The following is a 16,307-nucleotide window of genomic DNA, read 5'->3' as shown; positions in this document are numbered from 1 at the left end:
TTACTCCTTGAACCGGGTAGGCAGCAATTCACTAGTAAACCCTATTGCTAGAACTGGGAATATGAGCGACTGGCCCCTGTCTTGCAGGAGATGGGGCAGTGCCTTGCGTTAGTTCCCTCAAGATGAAGTAACCGAGGGATTCTTGCCCCATCCTCCTCCCCCAGGTCTGTGACGATGAGTGGCACCACTATGCTTTGAACCTCGAATTCCCCACAGTCACACTCTATGCTGATGGCATCTCGTTTGACCCTGCCCTCATCCATGACAATGGTCTCATCCACCCGCCCCGAAGGGAACCTGCACTCATGATTGGGGCCTGCTGGGCTGGTAAGTCCTCCTGAACTTCTTAATGAAACCACTAAAGGTTAGAGCCTCCAGTGGCTGAGGATTGGTAAAGGAGCAAGGGCAGCCTGACCTTCATAATCCCCCTGAAGAAAGAGCTCTGGTGGAGGAGACCACAGCCCCCATAACTCCCACCCATTCAACTAATCATCACCTCTGACTTGGAGGAATTTCCTTCTCAGATTTCACCAGAATTTCTCTTTCTGGTCAGCCAGTTCATTCCTACTTTGTTCCATCACGATGGTGATTTCCACAGCTGGGTCCCCTCCAGGAGGCCAGTAACCCTTCAGAGAGTCATCAATCTTTCAACTTTTAAACTATTTCCTTTTTTTTTTCTTTCCTTCTGGGAGCCTTTGTGTGTGTGTGTCTTACCAGAGCCCTTGTCCTTCCTCAGCAACATATTTGGGGGTTTGTCTATAACAGAGAGATTGAGACATGACAAAAGAAGGGTTGGGACTCAGCTGAGAGATGCAAGTCCTCTGTGGGCAGGGTCAGAGCAGGCAAGACCTCTTCTTTCTGTCAATCTGGCCCCACAACCCTGAGCTCACTGCCACTTTTTTTTCCCTCCAGAGGAAAAGAACAAAGAGAAGGAAAAGGGAGGAGACAACAGTACAGACACCACACAAGGTACTCTGTGTATAAAACCTGGAGACCAGAGGGTTCTCATCTTAACTTTCTGTTCTGTGCTCCCTTTTCCATCGCCAGTCCTATCCAGCCTCACTATTTACTGCCTCACATGCCGCCAAGGGGCAGAGCCTCTGAGAACTACAGCAAGGCAGGGTTTCTTTGGAGACGTAAGGCCAGACGGAGCTTGGCTGGAGCCTGGGTGTCCCTTCCTGCCTACAGAGGAAAGTAAAGGAGTTCTCTTGCTGGCTTTCCATGTAGCAGAACGCAGGAGGCAGGAGTCAGTCACCCGTCAGGGAAGATCTGGGCATCTATGAAGCTCGCACACATTCATCCTGGTCTCCTTGCATGTCACTGTGAAGGTGCCTCTCTTGCAGGCTCCTCCTTTCCTTCGTTATGTCTCCTCTTTCCTCTCTTTGGTTTTGCTTTCCTTCTTCCCTTTCCTCCTCTCCTGGAAGCTTTTCTCATCTCTGTTGCTTCTATTTTTCGCTCTTCTCCTCCTGGTTTTATTCTGTCTTCTCTCTCTGCCTTCTCCAGTCTCCGCCTTAGCCTCACTTCCCTCCTGCCTTCATCTCTCTTCTTTCCTTCTTTCAGTTTCTACCTTTCTCCTTTTCATTTTCTTTCTCAAGCCTTCTGCTTTTTCTGTCTTTTCCCTTTCTCTCAGCCCCCTTTGCTCCTTCTTTTCCTCCTCTCTTCTCACCTCCTCTCACCTCCCGTCCACCCCTGTGTTCCTCCCCTAGGAGACCCCTTGCCGATCCATCACTACTTCCATGGCTACCTGGCTGGTTTCAGCGTGCGCTCAGGCCGCCTGGAGAGCCGTGAGGTCATCGAGTGCCTCTATGCATGTCGGGAGGGGCTGGACTATAGGGATTTCGAGAGCCTGGGCAAAGGCATGAAGGTATCATCCCTTCCTCTAGCCCTCTCCTTCCCAGCACATCCCCTGGCCCCCACCCCTGCCCCACCTCTCTACCTCTGCTCCCTTCCTCTCCCGCCTCTGATCCTGCTCTCAGCCATGTCTATGTCTGGGGCCCAGGTCCACGTGAACCCCTCGCAGTCCCTGCTCACCCTGGAGGGGGATGATGTGGAGACCTTCAACCATGCCCTGCAGCATGTGGCTTACATGAACACTCTGCGCTTTGCCACGCCTGGCGTCAGGCCCCTGCGCCTCACCACTGCCGTCAAGTGAGTGTTGGGTGGGGCGGGCAAATCACAGAGCAGAGCCAGATGGTGTCAGAACTCCTTGGCCTTGGATGTCACCCAGGGCTAGGCACACCACCCTCATTTTGTGGCTGGGGAGACGGGGCCCTCAGAAGGACAACTGACCTGCTCAATTGACATAGCAATGTTGGTAGAAGAGCCTGGACTAGACTCAGATTTCCCCACAACCGATTCATTACTCTTTCCACTAAGCCACGTTTCCAGGATTTGGGGTTTTAATCTCTGTGCCTCTATGCTGATGTGTAAAGTGGGACAGAGAGGGTACTGGATTGGGAGCAGAGAGATCTGATATTACTTCTGACTCAGTACTAATTGCCTGGATGACCCTGGGCGAATAGATCTAGCTGTTTCACCTCTTTTAACTTTGGTTCATCAAACTCTTGCAAGGTCACATAGGATGATCTGAGCCTGGGGGTTGGCACCCTGTGGCCCCAGGGCTGAATCTGGTCTGCTGCCTGTTTTTGTAAATAAAGTTTTATTAGGACACAGCCATGCCCATCATTTGCATATTGTTTATGGCTTCTTTCCCGTGATGATGGCAGGGCTGAGTAGCTGGGACAGAGACAGTACGGCCCCAAAAGCTGAAGATACTTACTGTCTGGCCCTTCCTGGAAAAAGTTTGCTGACCTCTGGATTCTAAGTGAATGATTCTGAATTCTTTAAAAGAAAACTTGTAGATTACTTCAAGGTTTGAGTCTACTAGGTGTTTAAAAATATGGATTAATTGAGAGGTAATGAAAGCTGATAGTTAAGAACACAGGGTCTATTACTTACTAGCTTTTTAGCATTGAGCAAAGGCTATAAAGCAGGAATAACAATAAAGTCTAATTCACGGAACTGTTATGAAGACTACGTGATATAATCCAGATCCAGTGCCCAGCGGCGTGCCTATTCTGCGGATGTTGGCTATTGTTATATGAAGGCATTTTCACCCCTTGTCATGGTTTACAGGGCAGTTTTTAGGAGACACTGCCATCTATTGGGTGAATTACACAGTATAGCAGTCAGGATTCCTGAGTAAACATTCTCTTCTCCCCTACTCTGCCTCGGTTTCTCCGTAAGCTATATGAAAATGAACATCTCTGACTTGTCCCTATCCTAGGAAGGGTGGGTTTAGAGAGGTGAGGGCTCTCAGCCCTAGCCAGTGCCTGGGCATGGCCATCAGCCCTCACAATCAGAGCCCTGGAAGGCAGCGACAGGGCTTTTGGGAATGGTGTGGTCATGGCGTGGACCTGAAGGCCACAGGTAGATGAGGTCCCGTGGGTGTGGGTCAGAGCTGAGTGTGCACCCCACCATGGTCTAGTCAGGACTCTATTTGTTAAAGGGCTGCCATCCAGCTATGAAGAGCTTAATGTCTCAGAGACCAAGTGGTTGCCTCATACCCTTTGGTCTGCTCAGGACCACTCAGAAGGGTTGGCCCTGTCTTTTCGTTTAGGGTGGAGCTCTGCAAGAGGCTGCCCGCAGTGGGAGGAGTTGACATCCTCTCTGTTAACTGGCTCATTTGAATTCCTCCTGCCTCTTTCAGGCCCAGGGAAGAGCTTATCCAAGGACTGGGAGCCTGACTTTGGTTCTTTAGTAGAGAGAAGGGGCCTTGTTGTTTTCTTTATGAGGTTAAGGAAGAGAGAGCTCTCATTTCTCCACTTTTAGGGCTTCCAGGTGGTTAGTGCTACCCTAAAACTTCCTCAAGGTGGTGGGAGAAAATATAGATGTGTGTGTGTGTGTGTGTGTAAGACAGAGAGAAACAGATACTTAGTAGCACCTCCCTTCTCTGATGCATAGCCTTGCCCTGGTCCGCGTGGCTTCCCTAACTTCCAATGTTTAGTTAGTTCTTAGACCTCTGCCTGTTTAAAGCCAGATTTATGCAACTATTCAGTCAATGCAGGTTTTCCCTAAGGGTTTTTTTGTGATCTCTTTCTTCGAAACACCCTCTACTCGTGGCATTAACCCTTGAACAGATGGCTACAACATCTTTATCTTTAGCATTGTCCTCTTTCCATAGCTCTTGAATTTCTAGCTGCTTCCTATAACCTCTATCTAGATGTTCTGCCAGCACCTCAAACAAATGAGCTGAAGCTGAAGCAACGAACTTCAATGCCCAAACTAGCCCCTCCCCCTGAATTCTCTATTTCTGTAGTGGTGTCTTGGTCCTTGCAATCACCCGGGCTTGAAACCTCTGAGTCATCTTGGATTCCTCTCTGTCTTCATCCTCCATGCCCCATTAGTTGCCAGGTCCCCTAGATCCCTCCTCTGTGCCAGGTGTCTGGAGTCTGTCTCCTTCTTTTCCATTTCTGCTATTACCACTCCAGCCCAGGCTCTTATTACCTCTCACCTCGCCTATTGCCGTAGCCTCCTCACTAGTTGACCTATCTCTAGTATTCTAACTCAATTAGTGAGTAACTGAGGCTAGGTTAGTGATCTTAAGTCAGGATTTTCATTCTCACACTCCCCTGATGAAGATGACGTCAATGACTTCCTCTCGCCCACTGTGTACCAATTGCACTCAGAGCCCTCAACCATCTGGCCCCAGCCTTTCCTGCCTTGTGTTCCTCTACTCTCCTTAGTATGCTCCTCACCTTCTGCCTAGCAAAGTCGTACTCTCCTTCAAAGGCTAGCTCATTTTCTACTTTTCTTGATTATCCCTACCCTCCCTTGCCAGACCTCCCATTCCCATCCTAACCAGAAATAACCTCTCCCTCTCTGAACTCTCATGGGTTTTCTTTGTTCCGTTCATATGAGGGTGACCATGTTTGCCCTTGTTTTAAGAGTTGTGTGCCATATCTAATCTCTCCGGATCATTAGTGCCTTCAAGTCAGAGACAGCCCCCTCTTCCCTTTTGGGTTCCCTTTGGATTGCTCATCGCAGTGGGAATGTCTGTGGGAGCCTGTGCTCCAGGGTCAGCTGGGGTTGTTTCCCAAGAGGCTTTGATCTGGGCCTCTCTAAATGACAGTGAAGACTGTCTTAGGCCCCACTCCTTGTGGCAGAGGAACGCAGCAAGTCATAGGCATTGATAACTTCAGGGACTCTGAGCTCATCATATCTGCTGAGGCTGTGCCTTCTCATTTTTGGCTCCAGCAGTCAAGCTGGGCATGCTCAGGAGCACTAATAACAGTTGGCTCAGCACAATCATTTCAGTTAGCACAACCATATGGACCTTAGTCCTTGCTCCTGAATTACCAACTCCCCTGTGAAGACTGTTCGTTCAAGGGGGCACTTCTTTATAAATTTGACTGGCACAAACCCAGGCCCCAAATGGTGGCTGTGGTTTAGTGGGAAGATTGTGGACTTGGAATGAGAAGAATGAGTTTGAGCCTTGACTGGGACACATATTTCTTGTGTGGCCAGGATGATTGACCTAAGAGCTTTGGTTTTTTTTTAATCCCTATTCCGCAGGATTAAAATAAATGAGAAAAATATGGGCAAATGCTTCATAAACCAGCAAGTGCTATGAGCAGAGGTGTCATTATTAATTAGCAAAAGATGGGGCTTGAGGTGATCCTGGGGCATGTTCCTGAGTGGCTGTGCTGTTGGTTGGTCTGGCCTGGCTGAGTGCTCTGGGGAGAGTTTGTCCTGGCCCCGAGATCAGTGAGGACTCATGGGATGGCCAGTGCAGGTCCGAGAAGGTCAGAGTAGCTCACCTACCAAAGTGTGTTTCTCTCATATTGAAGGGAATGAATGGAAGACACACCAAGGAGGAGGACATCCTTTGACATGCCCCCCTCACCCCATCCCACCCCACTTTTCTTGTTGAATATTTTTTGGCACGTATCTGTCAGATATTGTAGTGAATACACTTTTTAATTTAAATCTCCTGGATAAAGAACTGTATATGTATATAGATTTTTGTAAGTTCAATTTGTAAAATAAAGGTTGACAGATGTTCTGTAACCTTGGGGAGGGCAATGGTGATGTGATCACCACGATAGGTCAAGGTTGTCTGACCTTCTGTCCCTGACTCTTTCCTGCTGTGGCATCCTCCCAGGAAAGGGTATCCCCCCTCCAGCTTTGCTGCTGGGGGTGGTCATGGTGGTGCAGAGACACTATCCCCCTTTCCTTCCCTCACCCTTCTTGACATGGGTGCTCTGTTGTAGAGGTGAAGGCCCAGAGGGATGAAACAGAATATGGATTATAAGGGAGAGAGTGTTGGGGTCACAAGCTGCCTCTCTTCCGCCTTCTCATACAGGTGCTTCAGTGAAGAATCCTGTGTCTCCATCCCCGAAGTGGAGGGCTACGTGGTGGTACTTCAGCCTGACGCCCCCCAGATCCTGCTGACTGGCACTGCTCATTTTGCCCGCCCAGCTGTGGACTTTGAGGGACCCGAGGGGGTCCCTTTGTTCCCCGATCTTCAAATCACTTGCTCCATTTCTCACCAAGTAGAGGCCAAAAAGGATGAGAGTTGGCAGGGCACAGGTAAGGATAACCCCAGGATATCATCCAGAGAAGGGGCCCATGTCTGAACCAGTGTGAGGGAGAAAATCTGGGGCAGGATATGAGACAGACTTCGTACTGCATTTGCTTGATTAGGGCCATTTACCATTAGGACGTAGACCCAGTAGGAGGCCCATTACTCAAGAAGGAAATTGTTGAGTAATGATGTTCTTGAAAATGATGCTGACTGCTCTCAGAGAATGACCCTGGAAGGGGAAGAAGAATGGCCATGAGGTGAGCCCTTCAGCTCTGACCAAGATCCTGACTCTCTTCCATCCAGTGACAGACACACGCATGTCGGATGAGATCGTGCACAACCTGGACGGCTGTGAAATTTCTCTGGTGGGGGATGACCTAGACCCTGAACGGGAAAGCCTGCTCTTGGACATGGCATCCTTGCAGCAGCGAGGGCTGGAGCTCACCAACACGTCTGCCTACCTCACCATTGCTGGTCAGTGGGGCCTGAGAACTCACCTCTTCTGCCTTCCCCCATGATCAACTATCTGGGAAATCCAGAGGGTCCTCCTTCCAGGCCCAGGGATGTGGCCAAGTGCCATCTTCACCTTCCAAGCCTGGAAGATCTTCTGGCTTCCAGATTGTCCCTGGAGGAGGTGTGCCGGGGTTTAGGCTCCAAATGATTCTTCCTTCCTGCTTCTCTCTACAGCCAGGCTCATCGCCACTCCTGGTTCCTCTCCTCCTTTCGCTCAGTCTTCTCTGACCAGCTTTCTTATCATCTAGCTGTTTGGTAGTAGCCATCTTCTCTATCTCCCGTCTCACTCATCTTATGTACACACCATAGCTTTAAGTCAAGTGCTCATCTCATAATGAATAGCAGTAATGATCTGGTAGCTTCCAAAGGAAGCCTACTCTTCTCCAAAGGACCCTCCTTAAGGGAGGGTGAGAGAAGATGGGCCTAACCAGTTCCCTCCTGTTTCCATTCCCTTCCAGAGCCTCACTGAGGACTTCTGTATTTCCCCCTCTCTGTTTCCCTCCTGCTTGTGCCTCCCTTCTATCTTGCAGGGTGTCCTTCTTTCCTTCTCTCCATCCCTACCCAGAAGCCACAGAGCTGTTAGAGAAGGGCAGAGCAGGAAATGGAGACTCCAGTCAGAGAGCCAGCAGTGGGGTGGAGGGGAGCATCTCTTCTGAGAACTCAGGTCACCCCCTGTTGAGGGGTGGGACTAACCGATTCTGCACTGGTGGGAGTCTGGGAGAGAGGGTCCTGTCCCAGCCTCTTTGTTGGCTCTTGCACTGAGCTGCGTCCTCCTCCCCTAGGGGTGGAGAGCATCACTGTGTATGAAGAGATCCTGAGGCAGGCCCGTTATCGGCTGCGACATGGAGCTGCTCTTTATGCCAGGAAATTTCGGCTTTCCTGCTCGGAAATGAATGGTCGTTACTCCAGCAATGAATTCATTGTGGAGGTACCTAGAGAGGTTCCTTCCTTCCACAGCTATCCCCCACTGACGAGAAGCCAGGGTGGAGTGGACTCAAACTGAGAGTTGGTGGGAATGGAAATTACAGCCTGGAGGACTCCTGGGCCTGGCGGTGGGTGGAGAAGGAGGAGAAGCTGTGGGGCAGTGGTTAAAAGGTGGGCTCTAGAGAGGTGGGGTCGAACCTGGGAGATGTGTGTGCCCAGTGAGCCCTCCGTTTCCCCAGGTCAGTGTGCTGCACAGCATGAACCGAGTTGCCCACCCAAGCCATGTGCTCAGCTCCCAGCAGTTCCTGCACCGTGGTCACCAGCCACCGCCTGAGATGGCTGGACACAGCCTGGCCAGCTCCCACCGAAACTCCAGTACGTAAGGCTGCGCGGGGCCAGGCAGGGAGGGGCTGGTGGCAGGGAGTGGGCTGAGTGCTGGCATCCTCCCTCTCCACCACGGGGAGGGGAGGACAGGCATGGAGCAGTGCGGTCTGTTCCCTGTGTACCTGACTTAACTGGCGACTGTGTTCCGGTCCCTTGGTCCCCCTGGAGCGTTAACTTTCTCCCATGAAGAAGGTGAGCCTGTGTCGTCGCAGGAGCACTTGTGCCTGGAATCCTAAAGTCAGTGTGGGGTTTAAGAACCTTTTTTTCCTGCTGCCCTCCCCTAACAATATCAAATTAGCCCTCAATCTAGGGATCCTCTGTAGTGAAGCTATCAAGTATTTATTTATTGAACACCTACTGTTCAATAGTACTAGCACTGTCCTAAAGTGCTATTAGGAATATGAGAGAATTGTAGGATACATACAGTCTGTGTCCTCAAGGAGAATGTTGGTGCTATTATGTGTATAATTATGTGCTATCTATAAAGTCTTAAGACTTTCTACAACAGAATATGCAAATATGCAAAGTATTACATCCCGAGGGAGAGCTGCCCTCCAAAGGCCTCCTTCCCTGGCCGTGCTCCTGCACCAGGGATGAAGTGTTTTAATCCCCGATGTAAGAGTTGCTAAGTTGTAGAAAAACTACAAACTACAAGTATGAGGAAGGAAAGTCAGCCATGATTCCATCACAGAGAGGAAACCATTGTTAAGATGATAGATTATGTTCCAGTTTTTTTCTTTTTACAAAGTCGGGATCAAATTGTTTTGTAACCTCATATTTATACCTAATATTACAAAACGAGTCTTCTTCCACCTTGTTAAAAACTGCAGAATGATTCTGATGTTGCTGAAGATGATTTTTGGAATCCCTTTTTAGAATTGCTTTCAAAGCCAATTTATGAGAGACATGTATTTTTGTCGCTTTTTAGATACACTTTGCCTTTGGCCCAGTTCCGTGTTACCCAACTTTGTCATCCACTTTTGTCCGAGTTGGCTCTGGATAGCATTTTAAGTTTTTACATGTAAAACCCACTCTCAAAGGGCGCAGGTTTGTCACTTTTGGAAAAAAGTCAAAAGGTATTTCACAGGCTCCGAAGGCAATTCCCTAAGGAGTTCCAAGCATGCTTTCTTGGAAGAAGTTCATGGTCAGCAAACGCTCCCCTGAAAGCACAGCCCTCACTCAACACATGTAATAATAAGAAGAGCGGACACATCAGTGTGTGCTGGGCACCACGCTCATTGGCCTTTACACATATTAACTCATTTAGTCATGACAAACAAGAAATGAAATAGGTACTAGAATTATCCCCTGCGAAGGCAAGGAAGTAGACGCCCAGAAAGGTTATGTACTTTATCCAGGATCACACAGCTAGAAAGTGGTGGAGCCAGCATTCCAGACCCTGTGTACTAACATTGCCCTCCGTGCCCTCTCTGTTTATGTTTGATGCTTTTTTTTTCAGTCTGATTACTTTATAGTTGAACCTAATTTGGGGGAGCTCCCGAGGGCTTCCCAGGGCTTCTTTGACTCGGGCTACCTCCCTGGTGCCCCTGATTTAGTCTGGTGTCCTCTCCTTGGCATTGGCTGCCAGCTTGTGTTTCCTTTTCTCCGGGATGGCTCCCTTCTTCCTTACTCTCTTTGAAAACAACTAGAGAGGCCTTTTTGAGTGTTTCACTGTGATTCACTTGGCAGTAGTGAGGAGGGAGTCTAAGGCATAACCAAGTTGCATACCGTCTTTAGAGACGGCTGAGCAAACTAATAGTTTTTGTTTTTGTTAGATAGACCTTTGGGGTCAGCTCTTTTTTTCCTCATGATTCCCTAGCTCTTTCTCCAGTTCTTTCCCTGGGAATCAACCCGCTCAGCCTTGTCTGGCTGGACACTGGGTCCTGCTACTCAGGTTAGGCTCGAGGTAGACATGGGTTGGCATTGCTGCTGGACCTGGTGAGATTCTCAGTCCTTGCTTTTTTTTTGGTATGAGGCCCCATGGAAAAATCCCTGTTCTAACTAGTCCAGAGCTTCCTCCCTTGAGCACCCAGCTGCCCTGCACTCACTGGCCTGGCATTTCACACCCCTTGTCCCTTGCAGTTGCCTGGGGGTGCCCTGGGGTTTGTGAGTGCTGCCCTTGTCTCACGTCCCCAGAGTGAACCCCACCTCCCCAGCCGCGTTCTGAGCTGATGTCCAAGCCAACCAAGCTTGCTCTGAGATTCCAATTGAGAGCGGCAGCCTGCCTTTGCTTTTGCCCTCATTTTGGCCTGAGTAGGGTGTGGAGTTGATAGTTCACCTAAGGGCATTGGTGATTGACATCTCTTAAGCTTACCAGGAGATCCACTTGATAAAAACTGTTCCATATGCCTTTTCTGACTCTCAAGGTGTTCCTTCCCCTTCTCCTCCCAACCCTAAGAGTGGTGTTACAGGATTATGGCTTTGCAATTTCAAATTACTCTAACCATGCAGTAGCAGTAAGAGATTTAATGCCCTCCAATGAGATAGGAGGTTCATTTCTTTGAAGCTCCTAAGCACACCAGACAGAGAGCAGTGTGAATTGGGGCAGCCAGGGAAGGTTTTGGGGCTCATGTAGAGTTTGAGCTTGGATCTTGAAGGGTAGAAGGGATTTTGGATGAGCATGAGAGAGAATGAGAATTTGAAAATTGGGGGTGGGTGGTTGGTTTGGGGTGTTTACGGTTAGGGAGAATGAAGTTATCTGAGAAGGGTGAGCTGAGATGATGAAGACAATATTTATCCAGTCATCCCAAACTTTGACGCACATCAAAATCACTGGGGCAGCTGTAAAGACACTTGGTGCCTAGGTTTCACCCCATACCAGTTAAATCAGGCTGTCTGGGGGTGGGAGCCAGGCCTAAGTGGTTTCTAAGGATCCTCAGGTGATTCCAGTGCGCAGCAAAGTTTGGGAACCATTTCCCTACTTTGTCTCCTACAAGTATCCGAGGCTTTGCAGAAAGACCTACAACGAAGTAGGATGAAAATAGACAATGAGTTAGGAAGTGAGGAGGAAGGGACAATGATGAAAGAAGAATAAGAGGAAGCAAGGGAACAAAGTCAGTTCACAAAATACATCCCAGGAGATGCTGTGCAGTTGCTAGAGTGGACCCAACCTTTGACTCTGAGCTAAGGCGTTATGAAAGGCATATGATAGGGGCCAACCAGTATTTCAAGAGAAGCCCTGGGCCTGAGAACAGCAGGAAGTTCCCCCTGAGGCTCTTCACAGAGAGGTGCCATGCAGGGCTGTGGGCAGGGCTTTCCACAGTGTCTTCACAATCACATGAATCAGGAGTTCCCGTGGGCCATTTGCTAAACCCCAGTCATGGTGGTTCCGGAGGTCATTCAAGGCCAGAATTAGCTGCTCGGCTCTAATGCAGCAAGAAAGGTTGATTGTACTTAAACTCTTGATTTTTGTCTGTAGCTAATTTAAAAATCCTGCCATCTCCCTGGCCTCCTGGCTCATTTTAAACTGATTAACCATACTTGTTTGCCTACAGAGGGAACATCTGCATTTTGTTTTTCCTGTGGTCATTTCTCATTCCTGGCAATCAACTTGTCATTTCCTCCCCGGGCCAGGGGCTCAGAGGGACACGTGCATTTGATTAAGGCACAAACCAGAACCATTGGCTTGTCATCATTGTACCTCTAGAGTAGGTTCCCCTGCTGTGGCCTCCACTCTGAGGGGGCTCTCCATTCCTTCTGGGCCCCGGGCTTAGCTGCAGGGGCCATCTGCTGGTGGGGTCACTGCCCCTGGATCTTGCCCATTGACTTGGAGACTTGGGAGGGACTATTTCCTGTAGATGGGCAGAAAGGGCAACTCTCTTGCCCTCTTCCCTCCTCCCCGCATGCCAAGGCAGTTGAGAAATGCTGATCCAGCAGGCCCATCTCTTCCCTGGAGCCGGTGCCCAGGGAGCCTGCCTGCCCTGTTCAGCAGAGTTGGCAATCATTGGCAAGTGGCTCCAAGTGGGCTATAAGTCAGATCAGGTTGGAGACCAACTTGGCAGAGAGCCCTCAGGCAGTCTCAGGGAGGTGTGGGGCTAGTGTACTTGCTCAGGCAGGGCATTCTCCACATACCTGGTTGGCCCCGGAGTGTATGGCAGGTGTGTGTGCTGGCTGCTGGAGAGGAGGGGTATGCAGCAAGGTGTGGAGGCTCCCATGCTATGTTCTTCTCTACATTCTGCTCTGTCTCTTGAAGTGTGAGTCTTAGAGGCTGTGGGTAAATTCGGGATTGGGAGATATATGTGGGCTGGAACATGATGTGTATGCGTGTGGGACATGTGTAGTTGTAATAGTCTCTCAGCAACGAGGCGGCCCAGGGTCTGGGCCTCACAGTGGGTGGGTGCATTGCTGTGTGTGCCAACAGTGGTGAGGGCTGTGCACCCATGTGGGGTGTAGTGACCCAGCTGCCTGTGAGGGCCCTGGGCCTGGGGGCGCCTGAGTGGGGTCTCTACCTCCGCCTGCTGTCCCTGGGGCTCTGGGCTCTCGTCCTGCTTCTCCGAGTGCTATATGTGTGTGTGCAGAAGGTGGGCAGGGCTGTGCTCATGGCTGCTTGCTCTGTGGCCCTCGCAGCCCACATCTGTGGTATGTATGTCTTCCTTCAGGGGATTGCCTGGTCTGCCCAGCTGGCAGGGAGCTGGGTGACGCTGCACATATGGCTCTGCTGTGCCTTGCTGGAGACCCTCAGACGCATCCCTTTGATCCTGCTCTGTGAGCGGGCTGCTAGGTGGCTGATGCAGGCAGGTGTGCAGGCTGGCAGAGGCCTGGCACGGGTGCAGGGTATGGCAACCGTTTTCCAGCTGTGTGCCCATATGTTTTTCCTGGCCATGTTCCTGTGCATGCACACCTGCTTTGCCACCCTCAGCTCTAAGGTCCGAGTGAGAGTGCACATGCCCTCCTGGGTCTCACTGCCCTTCAGGGTCTGTGTCCCCCTGAACCTGGGCACCAGAGTGAGGCTGCAGGGCTGGAGGCATGACAGGGCCATGGAGGAGGTGGGTATACGTCGGGGGGAGATTTGGGAGGAGCAGATGCCCCAGACGTCCAGGAGCCCCAAGCCCCCAAGGAGAAGAGAGGTGTCACTGAGCAGGAAAGAGCTCAGTCGAGGTGGGTAAATGAAGGCGCTCCTCCTTGCCCCTTGGACCTGTCCCCCAGCCTTGCGTGCCAGCACCTTCTCCTGGAAGCCAGGCCCGGCCGCTTCTCCTCTTAGGATGCAGGAGGAAGGAATGTCCTCCTGCACCATCAAGCCCGTGTGGCTGCCTCTCTCCTTTCCTCACTGGGCACGGGGCTCTCCTTCCTAGGCTGAGTGGTCCCTGGGGAAGGCACAGGCAGAATGACATGGGCAGGTTCTGACCCTTGCCCTCTGTCCCCTGAGAACACGGCTGCTCACAGCAGCGTTGTGCTGGGAGCCCTTCTCCTCCCACTGCCCATCTCCCTTTGCCTACCTCCCTCCCTCTGTCACTCTGTCCCTTTGGCCCTAGCAGCAACCCTTTTCCCGTCCCCTTCCCTCCTGGTCTCCTTCCTTTCCCTGTGGGGCTCTGTTTCTCTTCCAGCTTCTACAGGGTAGTCCCCACTTCTGGGCCAACCTGGATCCTATCTTCTCCTACTTGGGGACTCCCTTTGCCCAGGCTCCCCTCCCCTGCTCGTCCCTGTGTGAGTCCCCTCAGGTGTGCTTGGTGGATGTCTCCCCACCGCATGCTCTCCCCACAGTGGTCCCGAGTGCAGCGACTCTCATCATTGTGGTGTGTGTGGGCTTCCTGGTGCTCATGGTCATCCTGGGCCTCGTGCGCATCCATTCCCTTCACCGCCGCGTCTCGGGGGCTGGAGGGCCCCCAGGGGCCTCCAGTGACCCCAAGGACCCTGACCTCTTCTGGGATGACTCAGCTCTCACCATTATTGTGAACCCCATGGAGGTGAGTGGCCCTGGGGAGTGGGGGGGGTCTACAGAGTCAAGATTCCACTGGAGCAAACACAGCAGATTCCTAATGAGCGCCAGGCCCTGGGCACAAAGCCCTAGGCAGAGCTCCCGGGAGCAGGAGGGAGGAAGGTTTGTGGGCGGGAGGTGGGGAGAAGAATAAGGGGACTGAGGGAGGTGTGGCCCCCCAAGGAGAGGCTCCAGGGTGTGTGCAGGCCTCTGAGCCCTTCCCCTTTCTGCTGCCCCTTCTCCAGTCCTACCAGAATCGGCAGGCCCATGTGGCAGGGGCTGCCGGTGGCCAGCAGGAGGACGAGGACAGCAGTGACTCAGAGGCAGCCGACTCTCCCAGCAGTGATGAGAGACGCATCATCGAGACCCCTCCACACCGCTACTAAGGCCTACATCCCTCCTCAAACAGAGAGAGAATTCTGCCCTGATGAGACAGAGACACCCCCCGACGAGAGGGAAGGACATTCTGAAGCAGAGAGACCAAGAGAGAGAGAGCTCTTCAGAATGAGTCACCCTTTAATCTTGAAATCCCTGTGGGGCCCACTGGAGTCTCCCCACCCCTCGTCCTCCCCCCGATCCCACCTCCCTCCCTGGCCTCTGACTCTTCTTCCTGTGGTGTGGGAGACTGTGCCTCCCTTTTCTGCCCCCAACAGCAGCCCCCCTTTAGCTCACCCGTGTCTCCGTCTCTCCCCCCACTAGCCATGCGCTGTGTTGGGGGGTGTCAGTAGCAATGGCCGGGCCAGGGGCGGATTGAAGGAAACCCTGTGCTCTGCCCTTCCCTACTCTCCTGTCTGCGGAGGCCTTTCTCTCCCCGGCTTCCCGGACTGGGCCTTCCCTGCCTCTTTTGTGATCCCCGCACCTCTCTTTCCATTTCACTCTGGGGATCCCTGCTCCTTCACCTTGCCCACTTCCTTCCTTTTCTGTCCTCTTTCCCTCTTATCTTTGCCTGAGGTCCTACAGCCCCTGCCCCTTCCTACATGACCTGGTTGTGGCTAGGTTGAGGGGATGGGAGAGGGAATGGGGTCCTGGGTGTATTATATATAATGTATATTTTTTCATGTTGTCATGTGAGCGCAGCCCCTGTGTTCTGTGTGCAGCTCACAGCCTCGTGTGTGCGTGTGGCATCGTCATGTCCTGGGGTTGGGGTAGGGAATGGGTGTGGTGAGGGAGGGGACACACCCTGGGGTTTTCAAATAAAACAAGCAGAAAAAGCTTCCTGAGCTGCCTCCTGCCTGCCTTATCTGGTGTGGGTGCTGTGTGGGTGGCAGGCTCTTGAGTCTCAGGGCCTATTCGGGTCTCTGAGCAGGGCGGAAGTGAGGGGGCAGGGCTGGGTGTCCTGGGTGCCGTCACCAGGTAAGTCCACAGAACGCCAGGCCACTGGGAAAGTAAGTTGGGGCAGATGGTGCCCACTGCCTTCTTCCCCCAGCACCCGCTGGAGAAGTATAGACAATTTGGGGAATGCCGCAGACACCTGGGCTTTGTTGGGGCTTCTCTCCACCCCTCCCCATCTCTTAGAACAGTCTACCTGGAGTACATGGGTCCCCAGCCCGGGAGTCCAGACGGGGAGGGCAGGCAATCCTGCTATTTGTAACAAGAGAGAATGGGCTCTGAGACGTGCTCCCAGGGAGTGAGAGGCAGGAACCCGATGGGGTTATTCAGAAGAGAGAACTGTGGTGGGAGTATCCTTCCTGTGCTGTCCCTGCCTCAGGAAATACCAGGGATCCAAGTCTTGATTTTTGTGTGGAATGAGGGGGTCCGAGGATCAGTGATGTTCTCCCTGGTTCTCTGGCTCTCCGTAACACAGATGGGGTGGAGGTGGAGCTCACTGGCCCACTGCATGCTCCACCCAGTGCCCCTTCTTTCTTCTGCCAGGTGCCCCAGCCGTACCCATGACTTCAGCTACAGCTGTGGGTTGATGCCTCCACGTTTCTGTCTCCCCCAAGACCTGTTTCCTGAACCCTGTCTACAGCTACCTGTTGGCCTCTG

General features: G+C 51.8%; 1 protein-coding gene across 4 annotated transcripts in view; it reads left to right on the top strand.

Annotated features, from left to right (window-relative positions):
- Window positions 1-15,482, top strand: part of CLSTN3 (calsyntenin 3) — a 36,341-nt gene extending 20,859 nt beyond the window's left edge. For all 4 annotated transcript variants that reach the window (XM_046676119.1, XM_046676109.1, XM_046676128.1 and 1 more), the window contains exons 9-18: window positions 165-327; window positions 913-969; window positions 1,707-1,864; window positions 2,000-2,148; window positions 6,365-6,591; window positions 6,890-7,060; window positions 7,882-8,027; window positions 8,263-8,398; window positions 14,108-14,310; window positions 14,567-15,482. In XM_046676119.1, the coding sequence (XP_046532075.1) occupies window positions 165-327; window positions 913-969; window positions 1,707-1,864; window positions 2,000-2,148; window positions 6,365-6,591; window positions 6,890-7,060; window positions 7,882-8,027; window positions 8,263-8,398; window positions 14,108-14,310; window positions 14,567-14,707 (1,551 nt within the window). In that variant the 3' untranslated portion in view covers window positions 14,708-15,482. The remainder of the gene's footprint in view (window positions 1-164; window positions 328-912; window positions 970-1,706; window positions 1,865-1,999; window positions 2,149-6,364; window positions 6,592-6,889; window positions 7,061-7,881; window positions 8,028-8,262; window positions 8,399-14,107; window positions 14,311-14,566) is intronic.
- The last annotated feature ends 825 nt before the right edge of the window (window positions 15,483-16,307 follow it).

The sequence above is a fragment of the Equus quagga genome, chromosome 1 (genome assembly GCF_021613505.1).
Source record: "Equus quagga isolate Etosha38 chromosome 1, UCLA_HA_Equagga_1.0, whole genome shotgun sequence".
NCBI classification, from domain to species: domain Eukaryota; kingdom Metazoa; phylum Chordata; class Mammalia; order Perissodactyla; family Equidae; genus Equus; species Equus quagga.
Note: the sequence above shows the minus strand (reverse complement) of the source record. Positions and strands in the feature narration are given on the sequence as shown.